This window comes from Staurois parvus, unplaced genomic scaffold (genome assembly GCF_062004578.1).
Source record: "Staurois parvus isolate SC_StPar_1 unplaced genomic scaffold, SC_StPar_1.0 ptg000347l, whole genome shotgun sequence".
Classification (NCBI taxonomy): domain Eukaryota; kingdom Metazoa; phylum Chordata; class Amphibia; order Anura; family Ranidae; genus Staurois; species Staurois parvus.
This window is the reverse complement of record NW_028318143.1, coordinates 160767-179069: the sequence shown is the minus strand read 5'-3', so window position 1 is coordinate 179069 and position 18303 is coordinate 160767. Positions and strand designations below refer to the sequence as shown.

Below are 18303 nucleotides of genomic sequence, written 5' to 3'. Positions count from 1 at the left end.
ATTGCTAAAATAATAAAAGTAAATAACGGTATTCTACCAGATGGAACAAATCCACAGATAAAAAATTCCAAGCAGAGCTAGGGGTTGCTACCAATCAGAAGATTTCAATTATCCTTCGTTTTAACTACTTCAATGCCGGGTGCTTTCACCCCCTTCCTGCTCAGGCCAATTCGCAGCTTTCAGCGCTGTCGCACTTTGAATGACAATTACGCGGTCATGGGACACTGTACCCATATGAAATTTGTATTTTTTTGAGACAGATAAAGGTTTCTTTTGGTGGTATTTGACCCTTTCTCTGCTAAAGCCATTTTTGCATTTTTTGCTCACGTTTAAAAAATCAATTTTAGGGTTGAAGATTATGCAAAACCCCCAAATATGATTTTTTTTCTGAAAACAGACACCCTACAGAATAAAATAGTGGTAGTTCCAATTTTTCACATGATTTTACCGCAAAAGTACCACTAAAGTGAATTTTAGGGCAAACAAACGCTATAAATTACCCAAATATTTGGTAAAATATAAAAGACGAGGTTGCACCAAGTAAATAGATACCCAACATGTCAAACCTTAAATTTGTGTGCGTCCGTGAAATGGCGACAAACTTCAGTACTCTATATTTTCTATTGGTGACGCTTCAAAAGCCCCTATACTTCATCGGTTTAGTGCAATGGAGGAAATCTTGTTCTAGAATTATTGCTCTTACTTCAGGGTGCGTGGCAATATGTAACATGTATATCGTACTCAACGTTTTCATGTGTAGGCGCCCCTGGTTCGTATGTGCATGTATTTGGGGTCGGGGGGCCTCAAATTTTTTTTTGGGGGGGAGGGATGTTATGTGCTTGGGTGTAAACTTATTTTTTTGCAATAAAAAAAAACAATAAAAAATGTTTTTTGTTTTTTTTTGCTTAACTTCTTTTTTTTCATCACATAGGGGACACAGATTCCCCTATGTCATGGGTGTCAAACTGACGGCCCTCCAGCCAAACTACAAGTCCCATGAGGCATTGCCAAATTGACAGTTACAAGCATGACTCCCAAAGGCAAAGGCATGATGGGACTTGTAGTTATGCAACAGCTGGAGGGCCACCAGTTTGACACCCCTGCTCTATGTGATGATTTTTAGGTGACAGGTTCTCTTTAATGAGACATGCAGGGTCCGCTAAATGTATGGCAATGTAGATCGCATTGGCTTACATCCCTCCCCGGCTAGAATAGTGACAGGGGTGACCCAGAAGTGACAACATACACGTCGCTTTCCGGATCACTAAAAAAGGGGAGGAGAGCAGATGTGCAACCGCTCATCACCACTGAGGTTTTTTTTTTTCTTTTTTTTTTGCTAAACAAAGAATAAAAAGAAAATTTTTTTTCTTTGTTTTCTGTTATAAAATTTTGAAAGTAAGTACTTTTTTTCTTCATTGATGTGCACTGATGAGACTGTACTGATGGGCACTAATAGGCTGCAATGATGGGCACTGATGAGGCTGCACTGAAGATGCAGCACTGGTGGGCACTGATATGTGGCACTGACGGGCACTGATAGGTGGCACTGATGGGCACTGATAGGCTGAATTGATGAGGCTGTACTGATAGTCACTGATGAGGCTGCACTGAAGATGCAGCACTGGTGAGCACTGATGGGCACTGATAGGCAGCACTGATAAGCTGTACTGATGAGCACTGATTGGCACTGATCAGATGCACTGATGGGCATTGATAATCTGCACTGATGGGCACTGATGAGACTGCACTGAAGATGCAGCACTGGTGGGCACTGATATGTGGCACTGACGGGCACTGATGGGCACTAATAAGCTGTACTGATGAGCACTGATTGGCACTGATCAGATGCACTGATGGACATTGATAAACTGCACTGATGGGGTTGCACTGATATTTAGGGCACTGACGATCAGTGCCCTGATTATCCACGTAAACAAAATACTGACAGCCTTGCTGAGTATCAGCTGTCTTTTCCTAACATATATACAGTGTGGGGAAAAGACTGATAACTGGCAAGTCTGTTTACATGTGATCAGCTCTGATTACATGTAAACAGACCAATGCTTAGTGTGATTTCTGTCTGCTGCCTGGTTCCTCTACATGAATCATGTCTGACAGTTAATGCCAGCTCCAAGGGATGGAAGGGATGGGGGAGGGGAGCTCCAGCACACAGCCTGTGATTGACAGTCTCCGCTGTGCATGTTTCCGTGTGAGATTGTATGGAGAGGGGTGTGTCCATTCCCTTCACTCCAGGTCTCATGTTACACTCTCTACACTCAGTTCCCTGCTATGTACTCTGCAGTGTGTGATGTCAGATCCCCACCACCTGCCTGCTAGTGTGCAGAGGTGCTGTGTAAAATGTATGGTTTAAGAGGCTGTAGAGAAAAGAATACTGCAGATAAACAGGTACAACGTGTGTAGAAGGATTTGTTTCAGCTGTGTATCACATTAGGCAGTCACTTCACTGGGTATATGTAAGGATTTACAACCACTTTAACTAATACAGTTAGGTCCCGTCCCTGCTGTAAGGTTATGACTGGACAGGAAAAGGGAAGCAGAAGACTAATGAGCTCATCTTTCTGCCATTCTGCTCTCTCATCCTATAAACATGTCCGTTTGTAGCACATGAGTACAGCGGTACAACATATTGGCTTCTTGTGCTGCTTCTCCCTCCACTAGTTTGAGCTCTGCTGTATAAAGGATTATAAGAGGCAGATACACCTAATGATTTTTTTTCAATGAACACGTCTTTTTGAATCAGTGTTGCTTTTTATCTGCCATGGAATTTTGCTTTAAACATATGAAATGAAAGACAAGCCCTCTCTTTTTCCTTTGCTCCAGTGTTTAAACAAAGGCTATTAAGAGCCCTGTGAATTATGTCATACCAACCAAGGCTTCCAAAGCACAAAATGGCACCCAGGGCCTCACTTAGCTAAACATGGTTGAGCGTATCTGTAGGCATGTCTGTGACTTGGAAAACGGCCAACGTATCTCCTCCGAGATTGTCTTGACATTATTCCGGAAGGCCCTCTTCAGTGTAAACATGATTTGGACAGCGTAGAGCGAAATGGATGACAGCAGAGCTCACATGGACTCTGGAGAATGGCCCAGGGATAGAGGAATCAAAAAATGCTGGCGGTATGCCAACCAAGGCTCAGTTCAGAGCCGAGTTGGCTCCCTGGTGCTCTACTGAGAACAATGGAGCTGATCTATAAAAACCAGAGGAAGCAAAACATAGAGGTGTTTCCTTCAGTAACCAATCAGATGTTGGCCTTCCAAGTTTATTATTGACCTTTGCTAGGCAAGGTTAACAAACCCTTTAAAATGTTTATATTTTATTTATGCACTTACTTTAACCACTTGACCTCTGGAAGGTTTTATCCCTTTCGTGAACAGGACATTTTTTGCTATTCAAAACTGTGCTACTTTACCTGGTAATTGAGCTGCCATGCAACACTGCACCCAAATGAAATATTTATTATATTATTATTATTGTTATTATATATTTTTTTTTACACAAATAGAGAAGAGAATAAATGCTGTGTGGTTAAAAAATGGACATGGCCAATAAAGTGGTTATTACTTTACGGTGTATGGTTTGTAATGTGTTTCACTTTTCCCCTTTTGCTATGGCTTAGGCAAAATAGGACCTGAGGCTACAGTGAAATATACCCCATCATTGGTGTCAGTGGCATGTGTCAGGGCCAGCAATAACCCTAAGCAAGTGACAAGACCAGTAATAATAACCTCCAGCAATAGCCCCCTGCAATGATAACACCCAGCACAACAATAGCCACCAGCACAACAGCCACCCCCAGCATCATAAGAGACAAGCTGCAGAGAGGGAGAACAGTTAGAAAGGTGGAGAAATGGGTGGAGAGAGCAAAGAAGAGAGCAGAGAAGGGAGAGAGAGCAGAGAACAGAGAGAGGGAGAAAAAAGAGGGGGGGGGGCAGAAAGAGGGCAAGAGAGAAAGAGAGTAGGAGAGGAAAGAAAGTAGAGAAGGGAGGGGAAAAGCAGAGAGGAAGGAGAGTAGAAGGAAGAAATGGAGGAGAGAGCAGAGGGAGAGAGACAGAGTGGTGGGAGAGAGAGGGGAGCAGAGGGAGAGAACGAGAACACAGTGGGTAGAGACAAACCAGAGAAGAGAAAGAGAGAGAGCAGAAAGCAGGGTGAGTGAAAGACCAGAGGGAGAAGGATGAGCAGAGGGGAAGGAGAGAAAGCCCTGGAGGGAGAATGAGAAACCATGGGGAGAAAGGATGGAGGGGAGAAAGCAGTGGGGAGGAGAGGAGAGCGGAGAGAAAGATAGAGATCAGAGGAAGGAAGGACAGAGAGCGGGGGGGGGGGGGGGGGGGGAGAGACTGCGGAGAGGATAGAGGGAGGATGAGAAGAGAAGGGAGAGCAGTTGGGGGTGGAAGAGAGCAGATGTGGGTGGGAGAAGGAGTGCAAAGAGGGAGAGGGAAAGAGAGAGAACAATAGGGGGAGGAATAGAACAGATGGAAGAGAGACAACAGTGGAGGGGAGAGAGAGCGAGTGGGTGGGGAGGGAGAGAACAGAGAAGAAGAGAGAGAACAAAGGGGGGGGGGAGACAGATAGAACAGAAAAAAGAGAGAGAGAGAATGGGTGGGGAGGAAGAGAACAGAGAAGAAAGAGAGAGAACAAAGGGGGAGATAGATAGATAGAACAGAGGGAAGAGAGAGAACAGTGGAGGGGAGGAAGAGTGAGTGGGTGGGGAGGGAGAGAACAGAGAAGAAAGAGAGAGAACAAAGACGGGGGGAGATAGAACAGAAGGAAGAGAGAGAACAGTGGAGGGGGGGGATAGCAAGTGGGTGGGGAGGGAGAGAACAGAGAAGAAGAGAGAGAACAAAGGGGGGGGGGAGACAGATAGAACAGAAAAACGAGAGAGAGAGAATGGGTGAGGAGGGAGAGAACAGAGAAGAAAGAGAGAGAGAGTGGACATAGGAGGGAGAGAGAGAACAGACAGGAGTAAAATGATAGCACAGAAGGGAGAGAAGAGACATAGAGAGAGAAAGAACAGCAGAGGAGAGAATAGAGAGAGGGAACAGGGGGGGGGGGGGAGAGAGTGAATAAAGGGGGGGGGGGAGAACAGAGTGGAAGGAGAGAAAGTAGAGAGAGTTGAAGAGATGGAAAGGAGTTGTTTTGAGTCAACCACATAAAGACAAGCTGGTAATGGGAACAGGAATCTAAGGATGAGCCCACACATAACGATTGATGACTTCTGGGGTGGGGACCGATAATTCAGCTAGACAAAAACAAAAGCTCTATGTGCCGACCTGTCACATCCACATTTCTTTCCTGGTGTCAAGCTTACCTACTCCTAGAAAATATGAATATTGCACAGCAGCAGGCATGCTGGCATTGATGCCTCCAGCTCTTGGTCTTGGCCAGGGCTAACTTAGTTGGAGGTGTCATGAGTTTTGTTGCAATTTCAGAATATACACCACACCTGCAAAATATAATAGAATTTTTTGGCAAAGCACAGCTAACTGTGTGCAGGGAGTGTTTTACTAGGGGGCTATGTCAGTGTGCTTTACTGTAATCACACTGCTTTGGATGGCTGTGCTGTGCACAGCCATTCAAAGCATTGTGCCCGAGCTGACAAGGAGGAGAACTGTTAGTAAACAAAACAGTTCTCCTCCCCGCCAGAGATCCTCGGAAATCACCAGATGCCAGCGAGTATTCACTGGCCAGGACACAGTAATAGACAGCCATGGCCGGGTAGGGCGTGCGTGGCTCATGAGTGCACCCTACCCGGTAATGCACAATCATGTATATATACTTGATATTGAGCACCCGTGCCGCCCTGTAGCAGTACTTCTGATATAGGACGGTCGGGAAGTGGTTAATACAACACAGAATAAATACACATAGGTAGGACAGAACAAGGAATTATTCATATCACTTCCTGTTGTGCGTTCAGAACAGGAAGTGAAGTAATTTCCCTAGAGCACAGAAAAAAAAACCTGATAGGGGTTTTAACTGTTTCCTACTGTCAGTGCCGGGACAAGGTCATCCAGCGCACAGGGCAGACTGTAACCCCCCTCACCAACTCCCCCCCCCCCCCCGTTCATGCTGTTAGGGCAGGGGTGGCCAACCTGCAGCTCTCCAGCTGCTGCAGGACTACAAGTTCCATCATGCCTCTGCAAGTCAGTAACTTCCCATCTTTGCAATGCCTCATGGGAAATGTAGTTCCACAACAGCTGGAGAGCCACAGGTTAGCCACCCCTGTGTTAGGGGATCACACACCCAGCAGTAAATCCCTTGTCAAAATCACTGCCACTATCACTGCAAATGTCACCCTTGTAACAGAAGAAAGGCTCCCCTGTCCTTACAGCAAACCATTGTGCCCAGGGCAACCACCCCTTCTGCCCACCCCTTGTCCTGACCCTGCCTACTATCCAAATCTACAAAACAGGATTTGAGCATACATTTACTTTATTGGAAGCTTGTCTTTGTTCTTTTGTTTGCTTTCAGTTGTACTAGCACTTAAAAGCCAGCGTTTCTACTTATATACCTAGCTTTCCATTCAACCCAGCCACCGTTCCCATTGTGAGCTGACAGCCTACTACACTTGGGTGACCGGGACTGCTGTTTGCCCCACCAACATTGTCAATTGTTATGTTTGTCAAGATAACCCCAGCAAAGTGATACAAGTGTTCTATTATCACACGACAACTCAGAGTAATGTTGATGTTACCGTTCTGTGCATCAGCTAAAAGAACCGCGCATTGTTCTTCGGAGGAAATTGCATTCATTTGCTTATCGCCTGTGCACCCATAGATGCACATTTATTTCAGCTATTATTTGCTGCAAGCCACGATGATAAGTGAACCTCTTGAAAGGAACGGTAATGACAATCGCAGATGTACATTGTAAATGTTTCCTTTTTTTTTCTCTTTTCAGAAAACATAAAGATTAAATGCCATTTGGATTATAGCTGTGTATCAGCAAACATTAATCAGACAATTATCAAGGTAAGTGGTTTTGGAGAGTCTTGTGTTTCCTGTGGCCTATGTCTTATCGCTGTTTAAAAAATAAGAACCCATATGCTGGGAGATGACTTAATGGTTCGATTATTTCATCATCTAAATTACGAGGAAAACAAAACAGAATATTTGATTTCGTTTCTGTCATAGGCGTGTTCTTTTTATTGAATTTGAAAGATCAGGTTTACGTTCTTTTTTTTAAATTGTAAGTCATCTGTTTCTTTTTCCACCCAGCTTTATATAAAGTAGAAGTTCTCCCTAGAATTACCACCATGTTTGACTTCCATCTGTGCTCCAGTTGTCCAGCATTGGAAACTGGCAACCATTTACCTGCAACTCATGGAGTGGATTTACTACAGGCAAATAAGACTGTGCACTCTGCAAGTGCAGTTGCTCCGGAGCTTAGTAAATGAGGTAAAGCTTCACTTTGCATGTGAATACCCAATCACAATACCCAAAAACATTTTGCTTGGGCATTACTGGATGATGGAAGTCAGCAGAGCTTCTGCTCATTTACTAAGATCTGGAGGAACTGCTCTTGGAGAGTGCAATTGCAGCTTACAAAGAGCACCGTCTATTTGCCTTTAGTAAATCAGCTCCATACAGGGGCGTATCTGCCGCGAGGCAAACAAGGCGTTTGCCTAGGGCGACAGTTTACAGGGGGGCAGCAGTTTGCAGGGGGGGGCGTCACGCCCCCCCAGGCAGAAGGGACACTGTGTGTGCAGGGCCGCCATGGGTACAGCCAAGCCGACACACAAGGAGGGTCACGCGGGCCAAGGGCCCGGCTGCAGAGGAGAGCGGAGTGGTGGGCGGATCCCCCGTGTGCGCTCAGAGCGCGTGAGGGCCCGCTGTCAGTGTGGGAGACAAATCTTGCAGATGTGCAGGATGGCCAGAAGGTGCCGTGGAGGAGGAAGAAGAAGAGGACAAGGTCAGGGTGAAGGAGCCCTCCCGCTCTTTTGCAGCAGCCGCCGGAGATCCTGGGGAACACAGGCACCCTGCTGGACAGGTAAGTTCTTGGAGGACTGGTGCTTTCCCACTCCTGTCTCACTGTCCCCCCGACACACTGCCCCCCAGTGCCCCACCTGTTCTACTTCCCACCCCCATCCATCACATTGCTCCCACCTGTCACCCTGCCCCACACCTGTTACACTTCCCCTCTCCTGTTCCCAACATTGTCCCACTACCCCCCCCCTCATCTCTCCCCACTGCCCCTCACCTGTCCCTCTGCGCTCCTCCTGTCCCGGTGCCTCAATCCTGTCCCATGCCCCCAATCATGCTGCCCCCCACCTGTCCCTCTGCACTCCTCCTGTCCAACTGCCCCTTACCTGTCCCTCTGCGCTCCTCCTGTCCCGTTGCCTTGATCCTGTCCCATGCTCCCTTTCACGCTGCCCCCCACCTATCCCTCTGTGCTCCTCCTGTCCCACTGCCCCACTGCCCCACTGCGCTCCTCTTGTCCCGCTGCCTCGATCCTGTCCCATGCCCCCCATCATGATGCCCCTCACTTGTCCCTCTGCACTCCTCCTGTCCAACTGCCCCTTACCTGTCCCTCTGCGCTCCTCCTGTCCCGTTGCCTTGATCCTGTCCCATGCTCCCTTTCACGCTGCCCCCCACCTATCCCTCTGTGCTCCTCCTGTCCCACTGCCCCACTGCCCCACTGCGCTCCTCTTGTCCCGCTGCCTCGATCCTGTCCCATGCCCCCCATCATGATGCCCCTCACTTGTCCCTCTGTGCTCCTCCTGTCCCACTGCCCCACTGCGCTCCTCTTGTCCCACTGCCCCCATCCTGTCCCATGCCCCCCGTCCTGCTGCCCCTGACCTGTCCCTCTGCGCTCCTCCTGTCCAACTGCCCCTCACCTGTCCCTCTGCACTCCTCCTTTCCCGCTACCCCTATCCTGTCCCGTGCCCCCCGTCATGCTGACACCCACCTGTCCCTCTGCGCACCTACTGTCCCTCACCTGTCCCTCTGCGCTCCTCCTGTCCCACTGTCCCTCACCTGTACCTCTGCGCTCCTCCTGTCCTGCTGCCCTAAGTCTGCCCCATGCCCCCCATCACATTGCCCCCCATCTGTCCCTCTGTGCTCCTCCTGTCCCACTGCCCTTCTCCTGTCCCTCTGTGCTCCTCCTGTCCCTCTGTGCTCCTCCTGTCCCACTGCCCTTCTCCTGTCTCTCTGTGGTCCTCCTGTCCCACTGCCCCTATTCTGTCCCAAGCCCCCTGTCATTCTGCCCCCCAGCTGTCCCTCTGCGCTCCTCCTGTCCCACTGCCCTTCACCTGCCCCTCTGCGCTTCTCCTGTCCTGCTGCCCCTATCCTGTCCCATGCCCCCATCATGCTGCCCATCACCTGTCCCTCTGGGCCCCTCCTGTCCCTCACCTGTCCCTTTGTGCTCCTTATGTCCCACTGCCCCTCACCTGTCCCTCTGCGCTCCTCCTGTCCCGCTGCCTTTATGCTGTCCCATGCCCCCATCATGCTGTCCCCCATCTGTCCCTCTGTACTCCTGTCCCTTTGCGCTCCTCCTGCCCCTCTGTGCTCCACCTGTCCCGCTGCCCCTCTCCTGTCCCATGCCCCCCACCTGTCCCTCTGTGCTCCTCCTGTCCTGCTGCCCCTATCCTGTCCCATGCCCCCCATCATGCTGCCCCCCACCTGTCCCTCTGTGCTCCTTTTGTCCCACTGCCCCTCACCTGTCCCTCTGCACTCCTCCTGTCCTTCTGCCCCTCACCTGTCCCTCTGCACTCCTCCTCCTGGCCCACTGCGTTCCTCCTGTCCCGCTTCCCCGATCATGTCCCGTGCTCCCCGTCACGCTGCCCCCCATCTGTCCCTCTGCCTCCCCACCCATCACGCTGCCCCCATCATGCTGCTCTCCCCCTGTCACGCTGCCTCCCTCTTGACCTGCTACCCCCCAACCTGTCCCAATGGCCTACTCCTGTCCTGATATCCCCCGTCATGCTGCCCCTCTCCTATCCCACTTCCCCCTTCCCGTCCTGCGGCCCCCCATCACGCTGCCTCCCTCCTGTCCCACGACACCCACCCCCCCCCCCATTTCACACTGCCCTCCATCATGCTCCTGTCTTGAAGAGGTGGATCTTAAACAGCATAGGGAGGGACACATTTAGATGGGGGTGCCCGATTTTAATCTTGCCTAGGGCAGCACATACCCAAAATACACAACTGGCTTCATAGTGTCACTGAGCTCCTCCCATACTATCTATGGGATTGATTTACTAAAGGAGAATAGACTATGCACTTTACAATGTGCAGCTGCATTCTGTAAGTGCGGTTGCTCCAGAGTTTAGTAAATGAGCAGAAGCTCTGCTGACTTCCATCATCCAATCATGTCCAAGCAAAAATGCTGTTTTTTTTTCATTTTCATTGCACATGATTGGGTATTCTTGGCAAAGTGAATATTTGCCTCATTTACTAAGCTTCTGTTCAGAACATGTGCTCAAGAACTCAGACCCACAACCTATAGCTTCTAATGTTTCACCATTGGTCCCTATCAAGGATAGATGGCCTAATTGTACAAAAAATGGCCACTGCCCCAGTCTATAACTGGCCTTCACAACAAAGAGCACATGGAAGGATGATGCATGCCAAACAACAAAACAGAAAAATTCCCAGCTCTAATTTGCCAGCCAGCCTACAAACAAACTGAATTAACCTGTCTAACAGTATGAGTGAAAAACAGGGGTTTAGTTAGCACACATTTGCAAACACATGCATAAGTTACAGAGCCTCATCATGGCACCCCAGTATTCTGTAGTTTTTAACTCTTCAATTTTAAGAGCCCCCATAGCAGAGGCACATGTATTTAATGGATAGACCAAGGGCAGATGGATCTGAGGGAGCCCACCCCTCCTTAAAGCTACAGGAGTGCCTTGGACACCCAGCATGTAGCACAAAGGCAACTAAGGTGTCCAGTGCACCCCCTCGACCAGCAATTCAACAGTACAAAGAATGGCCACTGCCCCAGTCTATAACTGGCCTTCACAGCAAGGAGCACATGGAAGGGCGATGCATGTCAAACAACAAAAACGAAAAATTCTGAACTCTATCTTGCCAGCTAGCCTGCAAACAAACCAAATTAACCTGTCTAACAGTATGCATTAAAAACAGGGGTTTAGTTAGCACACATTTGTAAATACATGCGTAAGCTGCAGAGCCTCATCACGTCACCCCAGTCTGTAGTTCGTAACTCGTCACCCTTCCATGTGCTCCTTGCTGTGAAGGCCAGTTATAGACTGGGGCAGTGGCAATTTTTTGTACTGTTGAATTGTTGGTCGAGGGTGTGCACTGGACACCTTAGCTGCCATTGTGCTATGTGCTGAGTGTCCAGTGCGCTCCTGTACCTAAGGAGGTTCCCTCAGGTCCATCTGACCTTGGTCTATCCATTAAATACATGTGCCTTTACTATGGGGGCTCTTACAATTGGAGAGCTATGAACTACAGAATACTGGGGTGCTGTGAGTAGGCTCTGTAGCTTACGCATGTGTTTGCAAATGTGTGCTAACTAAACCCCTGTTTTTGAAGCATACTGTTAGGTTAATTTGATTTGTTTGCAGGCTGGCTGGCAAGTTAGAGCTCGGAATTTTTCTTTTTTATTGTTTGATAGATGGCCTAATTGACCAATAATGAGCTGCAAAAGAGGTGGTGGACCAAATTCTTGATCACGAGAGCTGTTTTAGACTTTTTTAGAGTATCCAACGTTTTGGGGTTTCATGAAGTTCTGGCAGTGTCCACCATTCATGTCTAGTGACAGTTTAGAAAACTTAAAGTATAACTAAAGGCAAAAGTTTTTTAAGGTTTTGGATAGAGCGGAGGCAGGTTAGGACACCTATTAGGTTTTTATTGTTTTCTGTGCTCCTGTTTGGGATATTCACCATCTCTATTTATTACAGAAAGTGAAATAAAATCCCAAATTTTGAGTTCCCCCATAACAGTAATAAAGCGGAAATGTTCCAGTGAGGACACTAGTTCTGGTGATAACCAGGAATTTCCTCTCACTTCCTGTTTTAGCTATGGGACAGGAAAAGAGGAGAAATCACCCCAATGGGACACAGATGAAAAACCCCTGACAGGGGTTATGTGCTTTCGTTGCTCTATCCATAATGGCTTACAGAAGTTTTTTAATGTCCCTGTGACCATAGGTAGTAGACCCACACTCTAAACTGCAGAGAATTCTTGAAAAAGCTAAAGATCTACTGCCTAATTTTCCCCTTGGGAGACCTGTAGTGCCATTGCTTTCCACAAGCAAACAAGAGAGAAAAACAGGGGTAATCTAAAGAGTAATATTATTTCAGGATGTGTGAAATTTTAATTAAACACATTTTTAAGATGCATAAAAACATTATTAGAGCTTTGATCACAAGGTTTACACTCAGCCTATAGTAAGGGCTAGGTTTAGGATTAGAATTGTGACTAGGACTAGAAGGCTAATGCTAGTATAAGGCCTCATGCACACTGAGGCTCTTCTAAATGCTTTTCTCCTGGGAGAAGAAAAGCAGCTTCAAAAACCTAATGCCTAAACTGCTTTTTTGCGAACACATTTAAGAGAGTTTAGGCGTGTCAAGTATTTGGGTGTTCATTCATTTCATTTCATTTATTCTGGCCATTGAAATGAATAAACGCTCAAGCGCCAAACGCACCTAACATTTATTATTATTATTATGCAGGATTTATATAGCACGAACAGTTTGCTCAGCACTTTTAGGCTTGCTTAGTCGTGTTTTGGCATCTTTTTAGGCAAAATACTCATCCTTTGAATGCACAAGTTTTCTGACTCAAAACTCTCCACTCTGTAAATACCTGTAAATGTAAACATGGACACAGTGGGGTCCATTTACTAAAACTGGAGAAAGCAAAATGTTGCAGCTGTGCATACAAACCAATCAACTTACAGGTTTTTTATTTTTTTTTTGTCAAAGCTTAATTGAACAAGCTGAAGTTAGAAGTTGATTGGCTACCATGCACAGCTGCACCAGATTTTGCACTCTCCAATTTTAGTAAACCAACCCCATAGGCTAACATATAAGCAGGGGCGGACTGACAACTCATGGGGCCCCTGGGCAATAGGGGATCATGGGGCCCCTGTGTCCTTGCCCAAACTCAAAAAAGCCTATGAAAAAGGTACCAGGGTCATCTCATGGGGCCCCCTACTGACCCCGGGCCCTTGGGCAGTGCCGAGTTTCCAAATGGTCAGTCCGCCCCTGCATATAAGTGTGTTTAGAGGCAGAAAAAAAAGTCAAATACCTTTGAAACATTAGTTTTGGAGCTCAACTATCCTTGAGGCTTAAGGGATAGGGTTAGGATTAATGCTAGTGTAAAACTGGCCATTCGTATGGCAATTTGAGAGAGCATTCTATTCACTTTTTTGTCTAAATCATGAAGCAATCGATGACATAAAAATGTGATTTTGATTGCAAGAAGCTTGAAATAGAAATTGCCATAGTTGAGATATCTGAGCGTTTCTGAAAATGTCCGTTGTTTATTCCCATGGATTAAGTTGCCTGAAAATTGACATATGTATGGCCAGTCTTAGGGCTGGTACTAGGTATCAAGCTGGGATTTAGGGATAAAAAAGTGAGCAGTACATACATTTATGGTGTCTAAGAACATACAGTAAATAACACTAACATAACACATAACATAAGTTATATCTGAAGCAGAAGTGAAATTATACAGGAAAAGAAATTGAAAGAAATTGTTTTTTTTTCACAGTTTTCTCAATTTTGTGCATGCAGAATGAACTTAAAGTGGACCTTCCATTAAAATGGAAGGTTCACATTACTGACATGCTATTGACAACCCCACACTCCCTAAATACATATTGCTTTAAAAATCTACTAAAAAATCTACCTACTGATGCCTCCTTGGGACATGGATGATATCACCATGCCTCTCCAGTACATCCCAAGAAGACTGGGTGCTCAACATCCTGCAACTGACATTCTAAGGCACTGGAATGTGGACAATGTTTTTTGTGGAATGCCAGAGCCAAGTTTTCTTTTTTGCAAAAGCTTTATTTTTGACAGGGTTTTTGAAGCTTTATGTATTTGCTGAGTGGGCTGTCAATAAAGAAGATCTTTTATTTTTATGATGGTTGATAAGAAACTGCTTTTATCTTTGTTACCAAAGGAAAGCCAAAATTATTGCATCAAAAATCTGTATTTTTCCTGGAAATACACAAAGGACATAAAAGAGCTAATAGCATTTATATCTGCTGCCCATGAAAGGGTTAAAGTTGAACATTACAGACAGCTGTACTGTATGTGCGGTGCTTACAAAAAAATAACCCCTACATGTTGCAGTTTCAGCACATTGTCCATAATGTGTTTGAAGGACACCTTCCTCTGTGCTAAGAGCACTTTTAAAAACAGAGTTTGAACTCTGATCTGCAATTTTCAAGAGCAGAGGTGGGAGTCTTTCTGCCAACTATACAAAAATATTTCCTTGTCAAGAGATCAGCTTTTCTCCTCTATGTGTAATAAAAATAGTATCCCTACAACAAGTTAAAAATACAAAAATAAATAAATATATATATACATATACATACACACACACACACACACACTATATTGCCAAAAGTATTGGGCCAGCCCTCCAAATCATTGGATTCAGGTGTTCCAATCACATGGCCACAGATGTATAAAATCAAGCACCTAGGCATGCAAACTGCTTCTACAAACGTTTGTGAAAGAATGGGTTGCTCTCAGGAGCTCAGTGCATTCAAGCGTGGTACCGTGATTATTATTATTACATCGAGTTTATATAGCGCCAAAGGGTTTGCTCAGCGCTGTACAATAGAGGGGGGGGGGGACAATACAAGAAACAGAACAGCAACTACAAACAGCACACGAGGGGTTAGAGGGCCCTACTCTTTCGAGCTTACAATCTAGGAGGGAGGGGGTAGTGGTACAGGAGGAAGTGGCTGTGGGGGATGGAGTGGTAGGAGGAATGAAGGAGAACGGCTGTTAGGTGAGGGTGGGGTAGGCTTCCCTGAAGAGGTGGGTTTTCAGGGAGCACCTGAAGGTGAGGAGGGAAGATGACAGTCTGATGGATTAGGGTAGTGAGTTCCAGAGGATGGGGGAGGACCTGGAGAAGTCTTGCAGTCGTGCGTGGGAGGAGGAGACCAGGGAGAAAGATAGAAGGAGGTCCTGTGAAGAGCGAAGGGTACGGGTAGGGTGGTACCTGGGAATCAGGTTGGTGAGGTAGTTAGGGGCAGTGTTGTGAAGGGCTTTGTAGGTCAGAGTGAGTAGTTTGAATTTGATGCATTGGGCGATAGGGAGCCAGTGGAGGGAGAGGCAGAGGGGGGTGGCAGAGGTGGAGCGGTTGGTGAGGTGGATGAGTCTAGCCGCTGAGTTCAGGATGGTCTGAAGCGGGGAGAGCCTGCACTGGGGTAGGCCGGTGAGGAGGGAGTTGCAGTAGTCGAGGTGTGAGATAATCAGGGAGTGTACGAGTAGTTTAGTGGTGTCTGGGGTAAGGAAGGTGCGTATCTTGGCGATGTTGCGAAGGTGGAGCCTGCATGTGTTTGTAAGTGATTTGACATGAGGTTGCAAGGAAAGGTTTGAGTCCAGAATGACGCCAAGGACTTTGGCTTGCAGGGCGGGATTGATGGTGGTGTTGTTGGTAGTGATGGATAGGATGGGGGGGGGGGTGGGCAGGGGGAAAGACGAGAAGCTTGGTTTTGGAGAGGTTAAGCTTGAGGAAATGGAGCGACATCCAGTCAGAGATGTCGTTTAGGAGGTGAGTGATGCGGGCGGAGAATGTAGGGGTGAGGTGAGGGGTGGAGAGGTAAATTTGAGTGTCATTAGCGTAGAGGTGGTAGTTGAAGCCGTGGGAGTGTATGAGTTTGCCAAGGGAGGAGGTGTAGATGGAGAAGAGAAGGGGTCCAAGGACAGAGCCCTGGGGGACCCCAACAGAGAGGGGGAGGGAAGGGGAGGTGGCACCGTTGTAGGAAACGCTGAAGGAGCGTCGGGATAGGTAAGAGGAGAACCAGGAGAGAGCGGTGTCTCTGATGTCAAGGGAGATTAGTTTATTAAGGAGGAGGGGGTGGTCAACTGTGTCGAAGGCCGTGGAGAGGTGCAGGAGAAGGAGGACAGAGTATTCGCCTTTGGCGGTTAGTAGGTCGTGATAGGTTGTCACCTGTGCAATAAGTCCATCCGTGACATTTCCTAGCTACTAAATATTCCTCGGTCAACTGTTAGTGGTATTATAACAAAGTGGAAGCAACTGGGAAAAACAGCAACTCAGCCATGAAGTGGTAGGCCACGTAACATGACACAGAGGGGTCAGCGCATACTGAAGCACACTGTGTGCAGAAGTCACCAGCTGTCTGCAGAGTCAGTAGCTGAAGACCTCCAAACTCCATGTGGCCTTCAGATTAGCACAACAACAGTTCAGAATGAATAACATTCATGGAATGGGTTTCCATGGCCTAGCATATGCATTCAATCCTTACATCGCTTCCAGTGAAGGGAACTCTTAAGGTGTCCGTGTATGAAGACATTTTGGACAATTGCTCTCAACTTTGTGGGAACAGTTTGGGGATGACCCCTTCCTGTTTGAACATGACTGCACACCAGTGCACAAAGCAAGGTCCACAAAGATATGCATAAGCAAGTTTGAAGTGGAGGAACGTGACTGGCCTGCACCTCAACCCAACAGAACACCTTTGAGATGAATTAGAGCAGGGACTATGAGCCAGGGCTTCTCGTCTAACATCAGTCCCTGACAACGGCGGACTGACAACTCATGGGGCCCCTGGGCAATAGGGAATCATGGGGCCCCGTGTCCTTGCCCAAACTCAAAAAAGCCTATGAAAAAGGTACCAGGGGCATCTCATGGGGCCCCCTACTGACCTCGGGCCCTCGGGCAGTGCCCGAGTTTACAAATGGTCAGTCGGCCCCTGGTCCCTGACCACACAAATGCTCTTCTGGGTGAATGGTCATTCCCATAGACACACTCCTAAACCTTGTGGACAGCCTTCCCAGAAGAGTTGAAGCTGTTATAGCTGCAAAGGGCGGGGCTAACTCAATATTGAACCCTACGGACTAAGACTGGGATGCCATTAAAGTTCATGTGCATGTAAAGACAGGCATCCCAATACTTTTGGAAATAAAGGGTGTAGTGCTACCTCCTTAAGAGCCTTGAAGTATTTTTGGGTTCCCTGTCTGTTCTGAGCCCGATTTGGAAGCACAACCCCTACTGACTTCTGTGTAAGACTTTGGCTAGGACAATCCCCTGGCCCTGGAACACAACATAATCACACAATTTGAAGTGAACCAATATTTTGATTTTATTGAGATCAAGGAAATGGTGCAAACACAAAAGAAATAACAGTATTTTGTGCAGTTGCTAGTCACTCTGTAAGGCTCAGCCAAATAATCAAACACAGTACACCTTTAAAACAAACCCAAAATGTTCTGCAGGACCCAAAATTAAACGCCAATCCACACACTGAGATATCTTTCCCAAAAATTAGCTGTACTATGGTTATCAAAAATTTGGGCTAACTCACTTTTGGATTCTTAGTTTTCTGGGAACAGGGTTTAATTATAAGATGAATGTCCTGATGTTAATGTCCCATTAAATACCACCCCAGTATAAGAAAAAGAATATAACTCTTCTGTATGCTTGTTTTGGGCCCTAGTTAGTGCACATAAAGGTCAATGTCCTTTTTAGTTGAGAGCAAGATTTGTTGAGGAAGGAAACACAGTAGTGGGGAAAATTCCTCCCCAACTGATGGTGACAAAGTCAGAGAAAAGGTCCCTTAGTGGGAGTGGATGAATGCAAAGATCAATACTGATGAAGAAAGGCTGGGAGTAAACTTCAAGTGAGTTTGTATTCCAGTAGATGGGGAATTGACATGATGAAGCAAGCTTCTTTATGGCTATAATATTTTGAAGATAGGATATTGACGGTGCTGCTATCCTCCAAGACACATGTACTGCATGATTAGTCCTGCGTTCAGAGCAATAAGAAAGGGGGCACAGAAGCTGTAGGCCTCAGTACTGAATTGGGCTAAGAAGTCTGTGTTGCAGGTGGTAAACTGAGATGCAAAGTGTGTTACGCTGATATAACTGAGAAAGAACAGGATATCTGGTAACTGAAGACAGTTGGGGTTGTGGAATCCTGTAATCAATAATGTAGTGAGAAACTATAGGTTGGGGGTACCCCGTATCCCTCTGAGAATGGAACAATACCGGACACGATTCCACAATCTGTAGGCCTGCAGAGTCAGCACTCCTGCTTGTCAGCAATGCCAGCTATCTGTAATCCTTTTGTCCAGATCTCCAATCAATCCGAATTGGT

General features: G+C 46.9%; 1 protein-coding gene across 1 annotated transcript in view; it reads left to right on the top strand.

The window, feature by feature from the left end:
• The window catches only part of ADGRL4 (adhesion G protein-coupled receptor L4), a 262139-nt gene that overhangs the window by 126448 nt on the left and 117388 nt on the right, over window positions 1-18303 (top strand). The window contains exon 5 of the mRNA XM_089684367.1: window positions 6920-6990. Coding sequence (XP_089540493.1) covers window positions 6920-6990 — 71 coding nt within the window. The remainder of the gene's footprint in view (window positions 1-6919; window positions 6991-18303) is intronic.